At 44.3% G+C, this 22,234-nt stretch overlaps 1 protein-coding gene across 3 annotated transcripts in view; it reads right to left on the bottom strand.

The window, feature by feature from the left end:
* LOC144768212 (sodium-dependent lysophosphatidylcholine symporter 1-B-like) overlaps positions 1 to 22,234 on the bottom strand; it is a 122,355-nt gene that overhangs the window by 13,841 nt on the left and 86,280 nt on the right. For all 3 annotated transcript variants that reach the window (XM_078651704.1, XM_078651701.1, XM_078651702.1), the window contains one exon: positions 12,711 to 12,823. In XM_078651704.1, coding sequence (XP_078507830.1) covers positions 12,711 to 12,823 — 113 coding nt within the window. The remainder of the gene's footprint in view (positions 1 to 12,710; positions 12,824 to 22,234) is intronic.

Raw genomic sequence — 22,234 nt, 5'->3', positions numbered from 1 at the left:
GTTATAAAAAGTATCGTGGTTTTGGGAGGTCTTCCCTTTCGCAGCTTGCGACAACCTCAGCAGCAGCAGCAGCAAAATCCACTCTATAAGTCCTATAGACGAAGAGCCAGAGGTCGCCAACATGGTTCTGCCCCTAATCTCTCCTCCTCCTCCTCCTCTTCTACCTCCCCTGCTCCCCCTGGCAACGCAGGAAAACAGCCCTAGACCCCCAATCCTGGATAATGTGGGACCTGTAGGGGGTCGGTTGTCTCACTTTCTACAGGGTCGGAAATTGGTCACATCAGACCTCTCGGTTTTAAACCTTGTAGAGAATGGGTCAGCCCTTTCCTTTCGGGAATTCCCTCCACCTCTCCCTCCTTGTCAAGGTTTTTGTTCAGAAGACCATTTACTTCTTCTGCAGACGGAGGTTCTTGCGTTGTTACAAAAAGGTGCGATAGAGGTGGTTCCGGAGAAGGAAAGGGGCCAGGGGTGCTAATCCCGGTATTGTCTGATCCCCAAGAAGGATGGCAGGTTACATCCGATTCTAGACCTCGGGGTTTTGAATTTTTACCTGAAGCATGCTAGTTGGGACTTTAAGAACAAGGAAGCCCATAAACTCCTTGTTAGGAAATATAAAGCTGAGATTGTGCTGGCCAAACAAGACTACTTTGTAACTCTGACAACCTCGCTTTCCTCGCCGAAGGAGCTCTTTAAAACCGTAGACTCTTTAATCAACCTGCAAGCCCCTGATCCCGTTATTCCCTCGCAGGACCTATGTGACAGGATTGCTTCCTTTTTCCACTTCAAAATACAGGATATCCACCTAGCTCTCGAGGAACAAAGAGTTTGTATCAGTGTGCCCACCGCTCGGGTTGAGATGAACATGATCACTACTGACATCTCCCCATTGTGCACCCTGGACTCTTTTCCCCCGCTGGCCTTGCAAGATCTGGGGATCCTGCTTAATAAGATCAAGTCGGGCTCTCCCTTGGATACCTGCCCACTGAAAATCATCAAGCAGTGTAGGGAGACCCTCTTACCACCGTTGCTAGAAATTATGAATCTAGCTATTAGAGATGGTATCTTCCCTTTGGAGTGGAAGAAGGCGGTAGTAAAACCCCTGTTAAAAAAGGCCTCCCTTGATCCGGAGGTTCTAAAAAACCTCCGTCCTATCTCGCTGCTTCCTGCCCCAGCGAAGATGCTTGAGGCACATCTTAACAAGCATCTCGCTGTTTTTGTAGAAAGCTCGGGATGTCTGGACTCCTCCCAGCATGGATTCAGGAGGGAACACAGTACCGAGTCAGCCCTCACCATCGTGCTCGATAAGATCCGCACGTCAGTGGATGGGGGCCAGACCTCCCTCCTGGTCCTGTTAGATCTAACTGCGGCTTTCGATACCCTCTCCCCCTCAGTACTTACATCTCGCCTGAGGGAGGTGGGAGTGAGGGACGCAGCTTTAGATCTTTTGACTTCCTTCCTTACTGGGAGAGAACAAAGAGTCAAGCTGGGGGAGTTCCTATCTCCATCCCGACCAGTGCTGTGTGGGGTCCCCCAAGGGTCGGCACTCAGCCCGACCCTTTTTAACATCTATGTGACCCCACTAGCCAGACTAATTAGATCTTTCGGGATGGAGGTAGTCTCTTATGCAGATGACACCCAAATACTCGTCTCTCTCCCCCATTCAGATGTGCTAATCGCCTCCAAGTTTAGATCTTGTATGGAGGCGGTTGGTCATTGGATGATTCAGAACTCTCTTAAACTGAATGGGGAGAAGACTGAGGTGATGGTGTTTGGGGGAAAAGAAAACATCTGGTCAGCCAACTGGTGGCCTGACTCCCTAGGCATATGCCCTTCCCCCACAACATCTGCTAAGAATCTCGGGGTGATGATAGACCCTGCCCTTGACATGGCTAGTCAGGTGAGTAGAACTATTTCCACCTGCTGGGGCTTGATTCACACCCTGCGTAGGATCAGGAAATATCTCTCCTTACAGGCTAGAAAGCAAATAGCCGTTGCACTTATAGGTTCTCGTTTGGACTACTGTAATGCGCTGTATGCTGGGCTAAACCGGAGCCACCTGCAGCGATTACAGGTAGTCCAAAACGCCATAGCTAGATTTGTCCTGGATATTCCTAGACGCTCCTCGGCCACTGCGGCCAGGAAAACGTTGCATTGGCTACCGGTAGAACATCGAATCTGATTTAAAGTCTTATGCATGACCTACAGAGCCATCGCTAAAAATAGCGACACGGGAATTGGGTCTATCATCTCCCACTACACCCCCGGAAGGAACTTGCGTTCCTCCGGGAAATCGTTTCTGACAGTCCCCCGCGTACGAAGAGCTAAATGGGGTGGCAGGGCTTTTTCCACTCTAGCCCCTAAATGGTGGAATGATCTTCCTTTGGACCTGAGATCCCTTCCGTCTTTACAGAAGTTTCGTACTGCCCTAAAAACTCGCCTCTTCCGGCAAGCCTATATGTAAGGACGTCTGTTTTCAATTTTTGATCTTATTGTTAGGCGCCTTGATACCTGCGGGTTATTGTCCATGCGCGTTATAAATTTTTATCATATCATATCATATCAAGCAGGAGAAATTCAAGATGCTGACCCTTAGGTTCTTTTGGCGCTGCAGCAAGAGGACTGGATGGTGTCGATTGATTTACAGGATGTGTATTTTCACATCCCCATCCTGAAGTCGCACAGGAAGTATCTCCGTCTTACAGTAGGATTGCAACACTACCAGTTTGCGGTCCTACGGTTTGGTCTTACTACTGCACCTCGAGTCTTCACGAAGGTGATGGCAGCTCATCTCAGGAGGTCAGGGATCTCAGTTTTCCCTTACCTGGACGACTGGCTGCTCAAGGCGGAGTCACCGGAGATGGTGCTTCATCATCTGCAAGTAACAACTCAACTGTTGTTCAACTTCGGTTTTTCAATAAATATGCCCAAATCTCACCTGGTGCCTTCTCAGCCCAACCTGTTCATAGGGGTGGTACTGGATACTACTGTGTGTCAAGCGGAGTTCTTTCTCTCTCCCACCGGATGTTGTGGATGTTATTTTATAGTCCAGGAGACACTCCACTTAGTCTATTTACTCTTCCAGATGGTCTAGGTTTGTTAAATGGTGTGGATAGAGATCCATTGATCCTTTAAAGGCCCACTTGTCAGATATTCTTCAGTGTTTACAGTTTTTCGCTCAGCAGGGTTGTGTTGTGGTCACAGTTAAGGGCTATTTGTTGGCTTTATCAGCATTTCTTTGTTTGCCAGATCAGCCATCTTTATTTAAATCACCCATTGTTTTGAGGTTTATTAAGGGCCTTACCAATAGGTTTCCGCCTACTCCTTTTGTTATGCCTCAATAAGATTTGAATCTTGTTTTAAATTTTTTGATGGGTTCCCCTTTTGAACCATTACATAGTTGTCCTTTGAGGCTTCTGTCTTTTAAAACGTTTTTTCTTGTGGCCCTTTACCTCAGCAAGGAGGGTGAGTGAGCTTCAGGCTCTTAGTTCAAAACCCCTGTTTTTGACCATACATGCTGAAAGGATGGTCCTCAGGACCAGGGCTACTTTTCTGCCTAAGGTGGTTAATCCCTTCCATCTGGGACAGTCCATTACTCTTCCTTTGTTCTATCCTCCCCCTCACCCTTCCAAGGAGGAGGAGAGACTTCACCGTCTGGATCCTAAAAGAGCGGTGGGCTTTTAGTTGGACGGAACTAAGTACTTGCGATTGGACGAAGAGCTCTTTGTGGGCTACGTTGGACGTATGAAGGGACTTGTAAGATGCCTGAGAAATTACCAGTGGCTGAGATTAATTCAAGCATTTCATCTGTCACTATTTCTACATTTTAGTGTGTCACCTTAAGTGGAAGGCTATAATCAGAAGTGGGTCCCGTGCACAGCGTGTCACTGAAACCAAGCTATACTTGGCTGATGAACCCTAACTAGGGCAAAACCGGTCCTAGGATGCTTGTATTCTGGTTCAGGGAGGTCTTGGCCTGGCAGTTCAGGCTGGACGGTTCCCACTGTAGTAAGGTCAAGACGGATTTGCATATGGCTGGGTCCAAACTAGGGTGGCATGGTGGGCAGAGTACCCTCTCCACCAAACTGAAGGTCTGTTCACCTCATTTAGAGTCGGGTGGACCTTCAGTATGTCAACAGCAGATTATAATCTGTCTCTGCTGCTGATATATGCCCCTAACAGCCTGACTCAGTAAGGGCCATCAGAGGTTTGGCCATTTGTCTGCCCGTCCCACTTTAGGATTTTCTTTTTGAGAAGAAAAAAAACCTGAAAATTTGCTGCACAGCTCCATCATCTTTTACGGAGCTAACCATGACACTTTCAATGCATTTACAGGAACCGCTGTGACGGTGGTTCCTGTACATGCAAGAGATGTCCACTGGGCTGGTGGACATCTCAAAATCTGGCGGACGTGTACTCCCTCAGGGTGACAAAGCACTTTACTCTGTTGCCCTGAAAGAGTAAATACCCCTCTACCAAACTCTAAATCAGGCCGTTAATTTCTCTTGAAGAGTCACCATGACTCCCAGTGTCTTCACTTGCATATCCTCGGACATGAGCATAGGACACTGATTTCTTGATCAAGGCCAAGACTGTATTTTTTCAATTTGATAGTAGGCCTCACAAAGAAGTGTAATTGTATTTCCAAAGGGTAGCCACGGCTCGGGCACAATGGGCTCTTTTGGCCTGTTGATTAACTGGGAAGATGTAACAACGTGCCATGAAGAACAATCTCTTGTGGTTTATGCTAATTTCCATCCTGGTATTGATGGTTGGCTGTTTTTCACTGTGAAAGATCTATTAAAGGGTAGGCTTTTCTTTGAATCTACAGTTGTGTGAGTTCTCTGCAGTATCATCTCCTGCAGGTGTTGTTTCAAACGCTGTTTTACCTCCCTCCTTCCAGAGCACAAGCGAGAGTAGACCCAAGCTTTATAGGACTTCTTCAGATGTTGTATGTATGGATTTTCCGGGGTACAGCTGAGTGACTCCCTTAATGTTAATTGGTTTTTATAAAGTGCTTACATGCCACCATGCATCCACTTCAGTGCATTATTGCAGCAAACAGTGTAGACAGAAATACAGGGGGATGCAAGAAAGTAAGTTAGGAGTTGAACATCTGGTGAGAACTAAAGGATGACCGTGGAACCAACGTAGGGAAACTAGTTTTCAGATTTATGTACTGACTAAGCCTAAGAGGGAGGAATATTAAATGCACATCTGAAAGGAAGGCTTTTGTCGTGAACTTCCCAATCCTTTACCCCAACGAGGCAATACATAGCTTCCACTCTTCAGAAAAAAAAAGAACAGACAGGTGTCACTCAGTCTACTCTATGAGGAGTTAGGCTTATCTAGATTCAGTGCATTACAGCCTGCATGGAAAACATGCCCAGGCCCCCATTCACTGGTTGAGCGTCAAACCAGGACGTTCAAAACGAATCACAACGCTGCATTGCAGCTTTGTGATTGGTCAGGGGAGCCTGGGTGCCTACCAATCGCAATGCAGCATTGCAGTGTTGTGATTGGTCAGTGGCGCCTGGCTGGGCTTCCTGTTCCGCGAGGAGAGAAGGAGCAGAGACGCAGGACCCGGCGGGAAGGTAAGTTAATTACTTTTTTTTAATGCGCGTCCTCGCGCGAGCCATGCCGGACGCCACTGAGATAGAACAGTTCCAAAAAAGCTGCCGACTTGGCAGCTGGAGAACCAAGTTCATGTCTTAGTGCTAGCTCACCATCCTGTGACTCAGGGCAAATATTGTAATCTTCCCGTGCCTACCCAAAATGAATGTGTTCTTGTGTAAAGCGCTTCAATATCTTTGGATTGAGTTTGAGCTATTGTATTTTTATACTTATAAAGTGCACTCTGATCCTCAAAGGGATATCCCGGCACTAGACCTTATCTATAATCAGTTCTGATCTAGACCCTAAAGCGGATAGAACAAAGTCTATGGAAAAACTGCAACGAAAAAAAAAGTCAGAGGCTTTCATAAAACAGAAGAGGACAAAGGCATCTAGCCTCCTGGCTTATTTATTGTGCTGGGTGGGAGGCCAACACATCAATGGGAGGGAGAGGCAACACAGAGGAAAGAAGCAAAGACAAACAGTGGGAGGAAGAAGACGGCAGAACCAGCTACAAAACATGCTCTCTGCAGACTGGCTCAACAAAAAGAAAAAAATAGCTCTCAAAAGCACAAGCACTGTGAGGACACAAGTACTTGGGCCATGCTCCAGTGGAGGGTCACATGCAAGAAGTGGGCAGTACCGACCGCAGAGCTGGCCAGCCGGAAGCAAGCAATTGAGAGTGGCTTTGAAGCCAACCAATAGTAAGTAATAGGTGACCTCCAAGGCCGCTAAAAGTTAACAACAAGCTTTGAAGAGAAAGTGCATGCCCTGTCTAGGCGAGACCTAAAATCAATAGTTATTTCCCTGATTTCAATGATTTTATAGTTGAAGTCAATATACACCAGCATTGCTAGCCCCCAGCCAACCTACCCCATGGCCCTCACGCAACTGGTATATCATGGACTGTGTAACAAATATTATTGACAGTCCTGGTTTGTGGAAAAATACAGACTCTGGGGCAGATGTTAAAAGCATTTTTGAGGCAGCAAACGGCCCACTTCGCAGAATTAGGCCGTTTGAGACCTCAAAAATGCATTTTTTATGTTCAAACCTCAAATTGCTGTTTGGTAATAAGTGACCAGATCCCACTTTGAGCTTGCGACCCAATACCAATTTGGTATTTAGAAGGGGCATGTTTAGGGCGTGCCTTCCATATACCAAATGGTAGTGCTGTGTATTAATGTTTTGCGACCGAATTCCGGTTGAAAAACAATATTTTACCACATCTTCAAAGGAGGTGGTAACCAATTTGCAAATAGAAAGTTGCCCCCATGGGAACCCCTTTTACTTTGAGAATGTTAAATAAATAAATAAATAAATAATTAAGAGCAGGCAGTGGTACAACGAACCATTTCCTATGTTTAAAAAATGAAATGTAAACATTTCATATTTTTAGTTTTTGAAACGCATACCGTTTTCCTTTAAGGAAAATCAGCTGCACTTCGAAAACAAAAGAGATTACTTTGTTAAAAAACAATCACAGACATGAGGGTCCAGTGACCCAGTAGGCCACCATCCATGCGATTGCTGTAATTCCTAGTGGGTCACAAATTTGAAACCCCTCTAGGAATCACTATGTTAAAAATACATCTTTGGTCCCATTAGGAATTGAGATTTCCAAACAGCAATTCGGTAAGAATTGCAATCTGGAAATTGCAACTCCTCATTTTTGTAAATCTTGCACTGATTGTTTGGCTAAAAATGTACATCAATCCGAGATTTCCAAATTTCTGTTCAAGGCTGGCAAACATTTCAAGATAGTATTGCACTGCACTGCCGTTGCGGGTATGTCTAATCTACCTAATGATGCAGAAATAGAGTATGTATTCTTTAGTTTACTACCATAATTTGCAAAGCCCTAGGTGATCATGTAAACCTTATCACTCGGGGAAATGCTAGGGAGAGTGTGTTGTTTTGAACAGCAAGAATTCCAATAGCCAGTTACCCTCCATGAGATCATTTGAACACCTGGTCATTAATCAGTTATCCTTATGTCAGCCAGAATTTACTTTTAGACTTAAACCATAGCCCACCATATTAGAGCCTTTCGCCTGAATCAGTTCCTTGCTTAATAGATCTCAATTTATTTTTAAATTTTTTTTTAACAATAGATCTCAATTTCAACCAAAGTTGTTGGGTAGGTTCTGATTGCACACACCAAGAGGAAGGGGTATTTTCCTAAGGGGACCTTTGTAACATCGATTTCTCGATTACTCCGACTCATCATATGGGCTTACATTAATTTACAATGTTCAGTTGGCTCCCAGCAAAGCCTAGTTGTCTCAATATTACCAGCTCCATTGCTTAAAAGGAATTCTGCAAAAGTTATGTCACTTCAAACAACTTTGTGGAGCGCTTTGAGATCTTTGAATAGTCAGAAGAGATTACACCTATTTAGGAAGTCATGTAGACCCTCTGAAACATAAGTGGAGGGCATACCTAATTTTAGTTGTTCAGAAGCCATCCATGGCGCTTTCATCTTACAAAGCAAGCACACACCACACTTACGCCTGGCAGGAGAGAAACATTTAGATTTCATATTGTTGTTAAAGAATCTGTATTGAAGTACTCTAATGAGTGGCCCAACAATACAAGTGTCAGCGTGGGTCCTTGGTGAGGGGAGTTTTGGCAGAGTTCATAGTTACTATTGAGTTTTCTCACTGTCTCTCTACTCTATACTCCAGAGGTGAGCGTGCTGTGTTTCTGTTCCTCATATCTACAAGTATAGGCCATGCACCTGCTAAAAATCTAGGAAGTGATTGGTCAGGGATTAAAATTCGGACTGTGCCCTGACCCGAACCCTGCTGTAATTTTGGATGTCCACAATTGCACTTTTGGCTTGCTTCCAATTTGTAGGCCACAACATAGGAAAGATTTCTGTGGTTGTAGCGGGAATATTTGCCTACAAAATAGCGCTTTCTTTGTGACGCAGTTGGTCTTTTTTATTTTTTATTTGCATAGTTTTTTTTGTTTTTTACTATAAAAGGTTAGGAATTGGATATTGCTAGGCAATCGGATGTAAATGTATAGTATTTATATAGCGCACTTCTACCCGGAGGCCTCGTAGCGCTGTATTCATACCGCTGTGGAACCCATCCTGGCTTTCCTGTGAAATGTCAACTCCTGGGCACCCACAAGGTGAAGCCAGGCATCCAAGCGCTGCTGGGGCCGTTGTGGAGATTAAGCAAGCTATTGCCCAGAGTCACAGAGTGGGACCCATGATTAGACTAGGCACCGAGGCGAGAATGATCAGGTCCAGGGAAATTGAGTCCAAGAGCCGCCGAGGCGGGAATTGAACCCTGGTCCCTGGCCAGACCTCTGCATCAGGGTCTGCCGCTCTAACCATTGAGCCACGCTTCTCCACCGAGGCAGCTTCTTCAAGCTCTGACTTTTCTCACACCAAAGTTTTTCAATGTGCCCAAGATCACAACGTCTGGCGTGGCGGTGGATCATTTGTGGCCTTATCTTGTCCAGCTTCCCCTTCACAGTTTATGGTGCTATGGGTGTCTTTTCGTCAGTTATTTATCTTTGGCCAGGAGCATTCATTTGGTAGTCATCCTTATTTAACTTAGACCGGGGAGAGACTGTCATAGCAATAGTTATTTTAGACTGGTTGGTCCTTACTTTCTTTGGGGTGCTTTCCGGTACTCCAAGTTATTGGTTAAAATTATATTGTTGCAGGTAATAGGAAACAATAGGCAAAGCCAACAGGCTCTGATCTCCAGATAGCCAAAGTGGTCAAAGCTTTGGCATAAGAAATTTGTGCTTGATTCCGATAATTCATGTAGTTTGCATATCTAACTCATAAATTGTTCACCCAACTCACCAAGGTATGATCACAAAGTAGAGGCTCCATGCATATGGTACCTGCACCCATCACGCTTGTAATTGCAATGGTACATCCTCCAGTGACTTCTTTTAGCCCCCAGTGTCCTGTGACCTCCCCTCCAATGGCCCCTTCTCTCACACAAATAGAGTGAGAGGTAGTCAGCCCCTAAATGCAAACTTTTTTTGGCAACCGCAGCCAGCCCAGTGGGAAACCACAAGCCATAGTGAGCTTCGCCTTTCACCCTCAGCGCAATCACCACCAGTCTGACCTAGCCCCTCAACTGTCCTTAGAAAACCACTATGGTTGCTGGCAGCCACCCACGAATATCTGCAGCATGCACAATGGCAGTGTAGTGCATGATGGGTTTACAAGGTAGAATTCTGGGCCAAGAACTACAAAGCAGGCAGAAAGCAGTAAACAAACACCTGAGCGTACATGTAAATCCAGTATTTGTAAAGCGCGAACAAATGCCCCAGGGCGTCAAGGCACTGGGGGCCGTTAGGAAGAGTAAGCGAGCTATTGCCCAGAGTCACATGGTGCTGGGCTGACCTGCAACCGGCACCGGGGATCGAACCGTGAGCCCCCATGTTCCGGAGTCAGCCGCCCTGGCCGGTGCGCCACACCTCTTCCCATGGCCGCTTCACCTGTCATCGTCAGAATCAACAACGAGAAAGACTTGTCTATAGGAGCTTGTGTCTATTAGAATGTCCTTTTTATACAATAGTACAGCCTTTTTTCAATCATTAACGCTTACCCTTTTGGCTTTCCACCATTATACTACAAAAGGCATCGGTTCCAGAGTGTCTTTTCAGATGATTCAGAGAAGTAAGGTTCGCTGTTACTAAAGTGCCTAGATGCAACTTAGTTTACACACCATAGTGCAGGAGTCGTAAGAATGACAATCTACATTCCAGCAAGACAACGCCTAGCATCTTGCCAACTCTTCTCCTGCATTTTCTTCCACCTTTCAGATATATTTTGTTCTTAACCAGCAGATTAGATGATTAGTCCTTATATCAACTTTAATAAGACAGAGGATGATTCATGCCATTGACTGGATTTATTAAACTGTTTGGCATTGGTCCAGCATGGTGATGAAGCAAAATAAGACGCTTTCGTCATCAATAGTCCTTATGAGACATCATCCTCGACAGCCCCATTCATTCTATTAATACACTGACTAAACAAGCTTTTGCAGTGCAATAGGTCTTGTATTTGACCGAGTTTATGCTATTTGCATTGTAAATGACACTGCCTTTTATTTATCTGTATTGATAATTAACACATTAATAAAAAGCATTGTCATTTTCATTTACAATGCCAATAGCTCAAACTCTTGTAAATGCCAGACCTATTCCGTTTCAAAGGAGCGGCCACCGTTGTCCCGGGCTGCTTGGAAAGTGAAAGCGCCCATGGCGCACTGAATGTTGCAGGAAAGCATGTTGTGCCAGCAGTAGGATAAACTCATTAAAGAAATAGTGCTTATAGACTAAATAAGGCACACTGTTTAACAACAGAAGTGAAAAGGGCCAGTACTCATGGGAGGTTACAAATGAAGACAAGGCGGTACTAAGGAGGGACTAACAAGGCAATTAACGAATCAGAAGCCAGAATTTACAAAAGACAATGACACAAGCCATTGAAAAATATGAGCGGAGAGTGGGCCCAGCTTTAAGTCCATCCAATACAGAAGGCCTCGCAGAGTAGCGCACGCGCTGCCCATGCTCTACCTAAAAACGGTGGGCATCAGGACTGATCCAGCGGTAGCAAATAAGCTTGATAAATCACAATTCCTCTCATTTACACTAGCAGAATATACCTAAACAATACATTCAAGGCAGAAGTTTTGACAATTGTACCCAGTGTCACTGGAATTGTATATTTCCGCACTTTTTCTGCTTTCTATACATATTTGCGAATTTGCTGCATTTTCAATCCGAACTACAACAAATGTGCTCATCTCTATAAAAATGTTTCTTCTTCAACAGATGCAAAGTTATGACACAGTTGGGAATGTAAAACACAGTTTCTCACATTTGCAAAGTTAACTGCTCACTTTCCACCTTTCGATTCCATTATTTAGACAGTAAAGCGGTGCAAATTTCACCCAAACGTTAACATCTCTATGAGTGAATCTGCGAGGTGGAGGCATTTTTTTCTGGAGCAAAGAATTGAAAACTCTGCATATTCCAATATATTTTGAACATGGTCCATTTTTTGTCATGAAATATTTTATTTCAGTGTGTCTCAAAACACTACTTATTTCAAAGAGCCACTCAGCTTTTGTTAAGGGCTAATGTCTGGAATCTCAAAGTGCCTTTTAGGGGTACTGTTCTGCAGGCCTTCAAGGAGTCATGCAGTGTAAGCACAAAATCAAATAAATAAAAAGCTACAGGAGACTGGTTTTAAAAGTTGCTTACAGATAGGCGTGTGCGCATACACGCGCATACAAACGCACACACACACCCTCCTTTTATTGAGAAGAGTGTATATACATAGGGTTTCTGCCCTGCTGAATGTTATATTGTATGTGTGTACGTGTATGCACAACATACACACCCTTCTTTCATTATGAGGAGTGTGCATATTTAGGGTTTCTGTTCTTCTGAATGTTATATTGTACACATCTTGCACAGCCTATTAAAATCTGTAAGATACAGGACACTATTAATGAAATGGTGTGCTTTGCCTCCCATTAGAGAAAGTAATAATTGATTAGTGGAGAATAACATTATGAATTAAACCGCTGAACGGGTATGCATTTATTGCTTAAGTACCATCAGCTTTGCGACCCATTTTCTTTCCATAAACGTGTGTTAAAGTGCCATCTTTGTGAGATAATAATGACACAGGATGAGCTGTACAGTTTGGCTTGAGCCATGTGCCATGCTATTGCCTATTCCTTGCTTCATCATTGGATCAACTGTGAACAAACTATGTTCCTGCACTTCCAGTGGGCCTCTATACAGAGCAACATGAACTGTATTTTCTGCTGTGAATGGAGAGTGAAAGGTGCTCTTTAGAAGCAGGACTAAAGCAGTGTTAGGCACACCCCAAGATTGCATCTGAAAGGTCTGAGAGTTGACCACATTTGAAATGCCAGAAGCTGCATCCCCATAGCCTCAGAGAAACACCAAATCGCTAGCTTGTGTCCGGTTTCAGACCAGAGCAAGGAGAGTTGGGATTTTTATCTTTCGCATTATGGCGCTGTTGGCAACCCCACCTGCCCACCTTTCCCTTGCTTATCGAATAGCTCCAGCAAACTCACCAAGGGAGAAGGTACAGGACAGCCACACTGAATCCTGCGATCACCATCATGAAGGCAAAGACAAGAAAGTTATTGTTGACCTGAGTCAGGACGATGAGGGGAGGGATGAAGAACTGCATGACAAAGGGAGGGAGGAAAAGTTATTTCTGTAGCGTAAACCAGACCTCAGAGCTAGCACAAACTTTACAACAAGGAATAAGAAAATAGTTACTTACCAGTGTAAGGTTTGGTTCATTACAACTAACTTGTCCTTTACTGAAGGGCAGAGAAGCACCAAGTGCCTTGGACTGTCCCATGTCACCACCACTGCCTAGGTACACTTGGCGTTGCCCCTCCTCCCTCTTCAGCATCTGGCGGATGATAAACCTCCGGACCCCTCTTCAGTGCACAACCAGCAGGTAACGCACAAAGCTTCATTCTCCAGCATGGAAAGGAGACCAGGCAAATATGCCCATGCAATGCCATGGCTTCTGTGCATCCAATCCTGTGGGCCTTATGATGAGTCATGAACATTCTAATGCATCCAATCCTGTGGGCCTTGTGATGAGCCATGAACATTCCAAGAGGACTTGGGAATCAGCCAATTGTGGCTCAGCACAAGGGTTGGTTGGGGTTTCGCTGTACGACTGCCAAGGCAAGGCATGCTGGGTAGAGGCCCATTCAGAGAACACCACAGGCAGTTCCAGGCTAGCCTGCACATCCAACATATCAGCAAGTCAAGATGTAGGCCACAATATAAATATGTGTATTTAACTTGGGCAAGTTGCATGAAAGGACTCTACGCTGCTCGGCTTTGTATATTCCCTCACCTCTCAGGCAAAGTTCGGGGACCACAGGGTACTTTGTCGCTAATCCTAGTCAGGCCAGTGGGGTTTGAGAGCATGCCATTTAGGCTAATATTGAATATCCCTATCACAGTCCATATTTGGGAATGAAATAGCTCCGCCAAGGAAAGGAGGAACACAAAAACAATTTAATCACTTCATCAAGGCTAGCGTGAGACAAGGGCAGGCTCATATAAACCTTTTTTCATAACAGCGTAAGGGCAATGTTTACAGGGAGATGTCAGGTACTCTACTCCACTGGATCCTTAGTACAGGTGTTATACGTAACAAAACACTGTCAGTCCAGGGGAGTGGTGCTTGCTCTCTAAGGACTGAGATTTCCTCTTAAAAACATTTTCCCTGTGCAGAAAAAAGTGTGCATTTGCACAGCGGGCACCTTTGATTATTTCTACATTATGCAGAATTAAACATGCAGGGAATATAATCCCATTCGATAGGTCACATGACATTCCCAGTAGTATACCTAAATACCAGGGTCACTTGAATTATGCGATTGTGCAGCGATTTTCACAAAATTATAGATTTGCTGCATTTGTCACATAATCCATCATCTGCTGCATAATCTGCGGATTTTAACAAAAAGAAATTTGTTTCTAATTCAAACCGGTCAAAAGTTACTAAAAGTGTAGCATTTTTCGGTGCATTGGATGGCCTTTTGCAAAGGTAGACTAATCACCTTTCTGTTGCTTATTGCTATATTTGGGTATTAAACTGATACTAATGAGGTGCACCCAATGCCGAGCCAGTGTAAAAAGCAAAAAATAATGAAGTTAAACTATCAGAAAATGTGCCGCAATACCTTACATAATTTGCCCTTTCTTGCAACATAAGTTATGCAACCCTGCTGCGTAATTTTCCCCTCCCCTGCTAATTTCAGTGTCCCTGCTGAAAAACTATACCAGGAGCAGCTCTCTAGGCCTATTACTGAAATATCCTTGAGCTCTAAAAAGTAGTAAATCTGCGCTTGTGCTTATAAGTACTTTAGCAGGCGCAGATTATTACTACTTTTTTGTGAGTTGGTCTTCAAATGATGTCTAGCATGTTACGCTCTAAGAGTTCGACATCCAGAGGGTAGGCCACATAAGCAGGGCAACATCTCACTGCATATATTTTCAGCTTGAATGTATACAGATTTATGTGCTGTGCACAATTAGAGATCAGCAAAAGGAACTTCTGTAACTAGACTCCATTATAACATTGACCAGTATAACATCGACCAGGAATATTTAAACATGATTCAATGAGAGGCCTACATGTACAGTTCACAATGTGAAAGAGGCTGGAGTCTCCAATAAGCATATAAGACTTTGTTAAAAAGCATATAAGATGTTATTAAATAAATACCGTGATGAAAAGCAAATAAAGGGACAACTGAATAAACGTTTCGTTAAAATTAATACCTTGCCCTTAGGAAGGAGTTGTTTATATTACCAATATACAAATGTAAAAGAAATTACAATACATATTCTTGCAGGTAAACACATAATGGACACATTATTATAAAATCAGCATGATCACTGCCTATAAAATGTACATAATCACCACATTCATAAGGAGAATAACCATAGGCACCCCTTACTGTTTACAACATAATCTGGTTACATTTGATTTAAGACCATTATTGTCTAAAGAAGATAGCTCATTAAGAAAGAAGGCAAATGTACGTTAAGCCTCATATCCACCACTCAAATTACTTTCCTATTTCACTATACTATTTCAACACTAATACTTTATGGGTTCCGGAGTAGCATACTACTCGCCGAAAAAGCGATTCGACGCCTCGTTAGGGGTAGTAAGCGCAATATAAAGGCAATTACAATACAATAAAATACACTATTCTATAAATAAAGTTTCAGTTTGCCATTTTGTGTTACAAAGGAGAATTAACTGCATCAATGCGGCGGCTTTTCCCGCTGTACGCGGCAATTTTGAAATGACCGTGTTACATGACGAGCTCAGCTCGTCATGAGCGCACGGCAGGTTACGCTCATGACGAGCTGAGCTCGTCATGGACCTGGAAGGGGTTAATATCACACTATAGCTTTTACCCTGAAAAGTGGCATCTTAGGGGCACCCGGGCTCAGCCCAGGTATCTATGCATCTGCAGTCAGCTGACTGCCCAGTTAGGTAGGCCTGAAAGTTTCAGGCATGATAAGGAGGTCAAAGTACGCACGCCATTGACTGACACTTCCACTATCCACTGGCTCACCTGACAGGTGTTTCACAATGTATGAATGCATGTGGTAGCTTTAGAGTGCAACCCAAGCTCAAATTTATTGGGAACCTGCACATGGATAAAGGTATATCTATAAAATGAAAGCGAATCGTGGTGGGGGTTGTGGGTTCAGAGAGGGAAGGTGGACAATATACTGCATCTTTAAGGTACTTGCCTTGGCCAGATCTTTTTTTTTTTTTTTAAATAAACGGACATCTTTTTATGCTTTTGTTATGTGGCTATTAAAATGTGTGGTCATTATTTTTTTTAAAGGGAATTTGGAGGGAAATCTACTGAATCGAAACTTTTTCACTATTTGGTACAGGGATTTTGCAATCCGTCAAAGGAAGTGTTTAAGATGGTGAGTTCTTAAGCTTTTTCAGCGCCCATTATGTTGTCCCACTAGAGCAATCTATGGGGCGCGACCCCCTGGGTGTCCGTGGAGGCACGGGAAGGGGGTCGCGTTCTTCATTTGATAAAAGAAAACAGGAAACAACCTTTACAACACAAATTTTACAACGCACTACCATTACAATGAAACTTTTACAACGCAACATCCATTACAACGTATGCAATTACAACGTATGCAATTACAACGCATGACACTACAACGCATGTCATTACAACTCAGTCATTACAACGCATACCATTACAACGCATAACATTACCATCCAACACTTACCCTACTGTTGCACCCCCTGGAGTTAGAATAGTAATTTTTACCCCTACACTATCCAACACTTACCCTACTGTTGCACCCCCCTGGAGTTAGAATAGTAATTTTTACCCCTACACTATCCAATACTTACCAAACATGCAATGTAATGTTATGCATTGTAATGGTGTGCGTTGTAAAGGTATTATGCGTTGTAATGGAATGCGTTGCAAATGTAGTTTTTAAAATTTCGTTGTAATGGCATGCGTTGTAATGGCATGCGTTGTAATGGATGTTGCGTTGTAAAAAATGCGTTGTACCGGTTACCTTTTTGTTGCTTATTGCTATATTTGGGTGTTAAACTGGTACTAATGAGGTGCAACCACAGATTGACCGTTTCTCTGGAGAACATTTATGGTTGTCAATGATAAGGAATACTAGGTGCTAGAAATGTTTGTCAAGAGGGGGCCCTTATGCCTAAAATATTTTGATGGGGTGGGTCCGGGCATCAAAAAGTTTGAAGACCACTTGACTAGAGCAAGTGGTTAGCACTCTAGCTCTCTTTATCGGCTTGCTCTTCCCGGCTCATTTATTTAGGCACAGCCGTTGCACCCATGTGCCGCTAGCGCACCCAAGGCAAGCCCATCTGCACGCGTCCCTGCCCTGGGGACACGGATGCTGCCCCTCAACCCTCAGATAGGCTTACATACCAATAATAGTTACTTACCTGTAATCTGTGGTTCTCCAGTATTGGTGTCTTTCATGGATTCACATGCCTGAATCATTCCCCGTCGTCAGAGTGGGATTCCCACGGTACATAAAAAAGCAATAATTATGCCATAATAACCAAAAAACCTTGGTAACATAAAATCAGGAAGTAAAGTAGCCCTAAGCTACAAGGTAAAAACTTCCACACCTATGACTATCATAGTCATTATTTACAGTCCAAACTGCAGCCAATCAGGCGACAGCACCCACCAGAATGTTCTCCTCAAAGGTTCAGGCTCTCAGATTTTCTCGCACAAGAGTGAGCCAGGAGATAAGAGCGTAAACCAGCCTCTGAGGGGAGGTGGACGGGTTGCATGTGAATCTATGAAAGACAGCAATACTGGAGAACCACAGATTACAGAAAGGTAACTATTGTTCTTCTCCAGTATTGGGGTGTCTTTCATAGATTCACATGCCTGAATCAGAGTAGACAGCAGTATAGCCACAACATGCTCGTAAGACGCTCTTCGTACTGCAGTAAATCCATATATGCGTAAAAAAAATATATACATTTCCACTCTTCAAAAAACAGCCAGACTTTTCTTATAAACGCAGCACATAACTCAGCCTTAAAAATGAATATATAGTAGCTTTTTATTATATGACCACAATATATTATAATAGATCTGGTGTCAGCCGTTTTTCCCGCTTTATACATTTTCTGTCAACTGTATATTTATTATTCTCTGAAAGCATCCCTTTTTTATTGTGTCTGGTATACAAGTAGATTCCGCATTCAAGTTTGTTTCACTTGGTACCATCTTGTAAACCACCGTTTATTTATTCTGCCACCATAGTCTGTTATTTTGTTTATTTTGCACAATTTACGCCACTCAGTCTATTCTTTATGGCTGTTTGGGCTTTTAAAGCACTTTAAAATTGCAATGCCTGTTGGGGCGCGTCATGTGATCAAGCTCCTTCTTGGAGTGAAACTCGTCATGGAAGACATTTGTCTGAAACATGCTTGAATAAATAAGAGACGCTGCTTGCACAATCCATCTGTGTGGTGGTTCGTTACTTAGCGAAGGATTTCTGGAAGTGGTCTACACCTGAAAAGATCCGCCCTGCATTCGGCGGTCAGGAAACTGACTTGGATATACATATACATATATACATCAGTACATACATCATGCAACAAGGTACCAATAATGTCACAATCCTGCATAAATACATTTGTGCTCAACATATGCAGAAGAATTTTTGAAAAGAAACATAGAATAGGTATGTCAATAAGCGTCTAAGAAAGAGCATAGAGGAGGAGGGAGAACAGAGGCTCACCTTATTTAAAAAGATTGCGGAGAACAGCTTGTCCCACTGACGTATCTGCGTCGCTTGATGCCTCCAAACAGTAGTGTTTGGTAGAAGTGTGTCTGCTGGACCAAGTTGCCGCTCTGCAGATTTGATGAAGAGGCACACCAGCAAAGAGAGCGGTAGATGAGGAAATTGCTCTCGTCGAATGCGCTCTCTGGGTTGTCTGCAAAGGTCTTCCCGTCTGCTGATGACACTGACAAATCACAGCGGACATCCAATGAGCTATGGTCTGCTTGGATACAGAGTAACCTTTACGTAACCTTCCGTATGCCACAAACAGTTGGTCTGATTTACAAATTGTTGCAGTTCTTTGAAGATAGAACTTGAGACATCTCCTGATGTCAAGGGAATGCAAGGCTCTTTCCGCAGGTGTTTGATTTGGAAAGAATGTCTTTAGAATTATTTGTTCATTAAGGTGAAAGTCCGTAGGCACTTTAGGCATGAAACTGGGGTTGGTGCATAGCACCACTGAATTTGAGGTGAATTGTATAAAAGGTGGCTTAATAGTGAATGTTTGAATGTCGCTGACTCTCCTTGCCGATGCTAGAACCAACAGCAAAGATACCTTCCATGAAAGGAACTTTAAATCCACTTTATGAATAGGCTCAAAGGGGTGCCGCATAAGTTGCGTGAGATCCACATTTAGATGCCAGGATGGAGGTGGACGCCGAATAGGGGTAAACATTCGAAATAATCCCTTGAAGAACTGCTGAATGACTCTAGTAGAGTAGAAAGAGTTGGAACCATCTTGTCGGAACCTTGAAATAGCTGCCAAGAACACTTTCAAAGTGGAATGGGATAAACCCGATCTTGCCAAGTGAAGAAAGAACGGTAAGATCTGTTCTGGTTTTGCATGAATCGGATGTATATTGGCGGATTGGCACCACATGCAAAATCTCTTCCATTTGAGTTTGTATGTCTTAATCGTAGCAGGTGCTCGAGCATTAGCTAAAACTTCCTGACAGTCCGCAGGAATATTCAGGTGTGCGAATTCAAGGTGTTGAGGAGCCAGGCTGCTAATCTCAAGGATGCTGGGTCCGGGTGACAGATCTGTCCATTCTGGATGGACAGAAGGTTTGGTATTCGTGGAAACTGAATGAGATCGCACTCTGAGAGGAGGAGAAGCTCGGTGAACCAGAATTGGCGAGGCAATCTGGGAGCAAGGAGAATCAGGCGGCAAGGCTGTTTCTTCATTTTGCGGATAACTCTGGGAACTAATGGAATCGGAGGAAAGGCGTAGGCATATATTTGTGACCAGTTCATCGAAAGCGCATTTCCGTATGAGTCTTTGTGGGGAAGCCAGCTTGCAAAGTGTGGGCATTTGCGGTTCTTACTGGTGCAAACAGGTCCAGCTCGGGATGGCCCCACTCCCGGAAGACTCGATTCAATGTTGGTTGATGCAGCTCCCATTCGTGATTGGATATTGTTGATCTGCTGAGGGAATCCGCTAGGGCATTGGAGTCCCCCGGAACATGGACCGCTGAAAGGTTGATCTTGTGACGTAATGCCCAGTCCCAGATCTCCTGGGCTTGTTGAGAGAGCAGGGCCGACTTCGTCCCTCTCTGCTTGTTTAAGTAATGCATACTCGTAGTGTTGTCTGTCCGAATTAGCACTGAAGCCCCAGAATGACCATTCAAAAGGACTTAAAGGCCAAGAAAAGGGCTCGCAACTCTAGAAGGTTGATATGCCATTTCTTTTGTTGGACGTTCCACTTGGCGTTGACCGTCATTCCCTGAAGGTGTGCCCCCCATCGTTCGAGGGAAGCGTTTGTGGTGATGGTGAAATTTGGCACCTCTGCCAGGAATGCACATCCTTCTTGTACGTCTTCACCGGAGTCCACCAGAGGAAGGCTTCTCGCATCCGAAAAGTGATGAGAATGACATCGTCGAACGACCCTGAAACCTGCAACCATTGGAGGTTGAGCTCCTCTTGCAAAGTCCTCATTCTGAGACGGCAGTTGGGTATCATGGGGATGCAGGAAGAAATCATCCCCAGAAAAGACTTTAAGAGTCGGACTGAAAAACACTCTTTTGATTGCAATAGGCGAGCAAGCTTGCAGATCTTGTGTTGTCTTTCTTTTGAGACAAAGGCCTGAATGAGCTGGGTGTCTAACGTGGCTCCCAAAAAGGTCTTTCTTTGTGACGGAACCAGATGAGATTTGTCGAAGTTGATGGAGAGACCCAGAGATTGGAATAGTGACATACATCTCTGAATGTGTGCGCTTGCCTTTGGAAAAGAATTCGCCTTGATAAGGCAGTCGTCCAAGTATGGGAAGATTTGAATGCCCTCTAGACGAAGGTGTGGGGCCACCGGAGCTAGGACTTTTGTGAAAACACGGGGTGCTGACCGTAGTCCAAAAGGAAGGACTCTGAACTGAAAGTCCCTGCCAGCCACTCTGAACCGTAAGAATTTCCTGTGCCCGAGTAGGATCGGCACATGAAAATACGCGTCTTGGAGGTCGAGGGTGGCCATGTGATCCCCTGCCAAAAGGAGTTGGAGGATTTCTTGAAGTGTTAACATCCGGAAGGATCGTTTTTTCAGGTATTTGTTGAGGGTGCGAAGGTCGAGAATGGGGCGCCATTCTCCCATCTTTTTCATTATCAGGAAAAATCTCGAATAAAATCCTGTACCTCTTTGTAAAGGAGAGACCGTTTCGATCGCTCCCTTCCGAATCATCAAATTTATTAGGGAAAACCGCTCCTTGAGATGAGCAGGAGGTGGGCCTTTGGGAGCAGAGTTCGGAGGAATATTTATGAATTCCAAAACATGGCCTATGGCCACTATATCCACAACCCACTTGTCTGTAGTAATTGCGGACCAGTTCGAGTAGAACTGGGATTTTTTCCTCCAACTTTTGACTGGGGGGACGGCAGAAATGGTGGCGGGTCTCATTGGTTTTTTAGTTGAATCCCGTCCACGGTAGAAGGGCTTAATTCTTGATTGCGAGTAGGAGTTACCTCGCTGTCCGTATGACTGCTGCCTGTAGGGCTGGTATTTTTGATTATCTTGAGAGGTTTGGTATGACCTCTGTTGATTGTAACCCCCTCTATTGGAGAAGGATCCACGCCCTTTAGCACCTCGAAAGGATGAATTGCGAAATTGAAGGCTACCAAGAGATCTTGCCGTCTCCGTGTCCTTTTTAATAGCTTGAAGGACCTCGTCGACATGCTGGCCAAATAGTAACTCCCCATCAAACGGCATGTCAATAATTTTGGCTTGGACCTCTTGAAGAAAAGATGTAGATTTCAGCCAACCTTGTCTCCTTAGCACTGCTGCACCCGCTAACTGTCTGAATCCTGTGGATGCAAAATCCACGGCTACGTCAATTATTTCCGCAGAGGTACATTCTCCTTCTTGTAAGATTTTCAAGGCCTCGGACTTGGAAGGTTCTGGCAGCATGTTAACGTAGGGGGAGATTTCTGACCACATCTGCCTGTCATATCTCCCTAATATGGCTAGGGAGTTTGAGGCACGGACAGTCGTCACTGCCATAGTGGAAACCTTCTTCCCAATCGAATCCAGCCGTCTGCCATCTCTGTCTGGTGGAGCTGTTACAGGCGAAGAGGGGTTCCTGGGCCGTCTCTCTGCCACTTGGGCGATGACCGAATCAGCTTTTGGCTGTCCTATGAGGCATGCAGGCGAGTTGCTTGGTGCCTTATACTTTGTCTAATCGAGGCAAGACTGCAGGAAGAGAATTAGGTGCTGTCATGATCTTTAACCCTTCCTTCCA

This window comes from Lissotriton helveticus, chromosome 7 (genome assembly GCF_964261635.1).
Source record: "Lissotriton helveticus chromosome 7, aLisHel1.1, whole genome shotgun sequence".
NCBI classification, from domain to species: Eukaryota; Metazoa; Chordata; class Amphibia; order Caudata; family Salamandridae; genus Lissotriton; species Lissotriton helveticus.
Note: the sequence above shows the minus strand (reverse complement) of the source record. Positions and strands in the feature narration are given on the sequence as shown.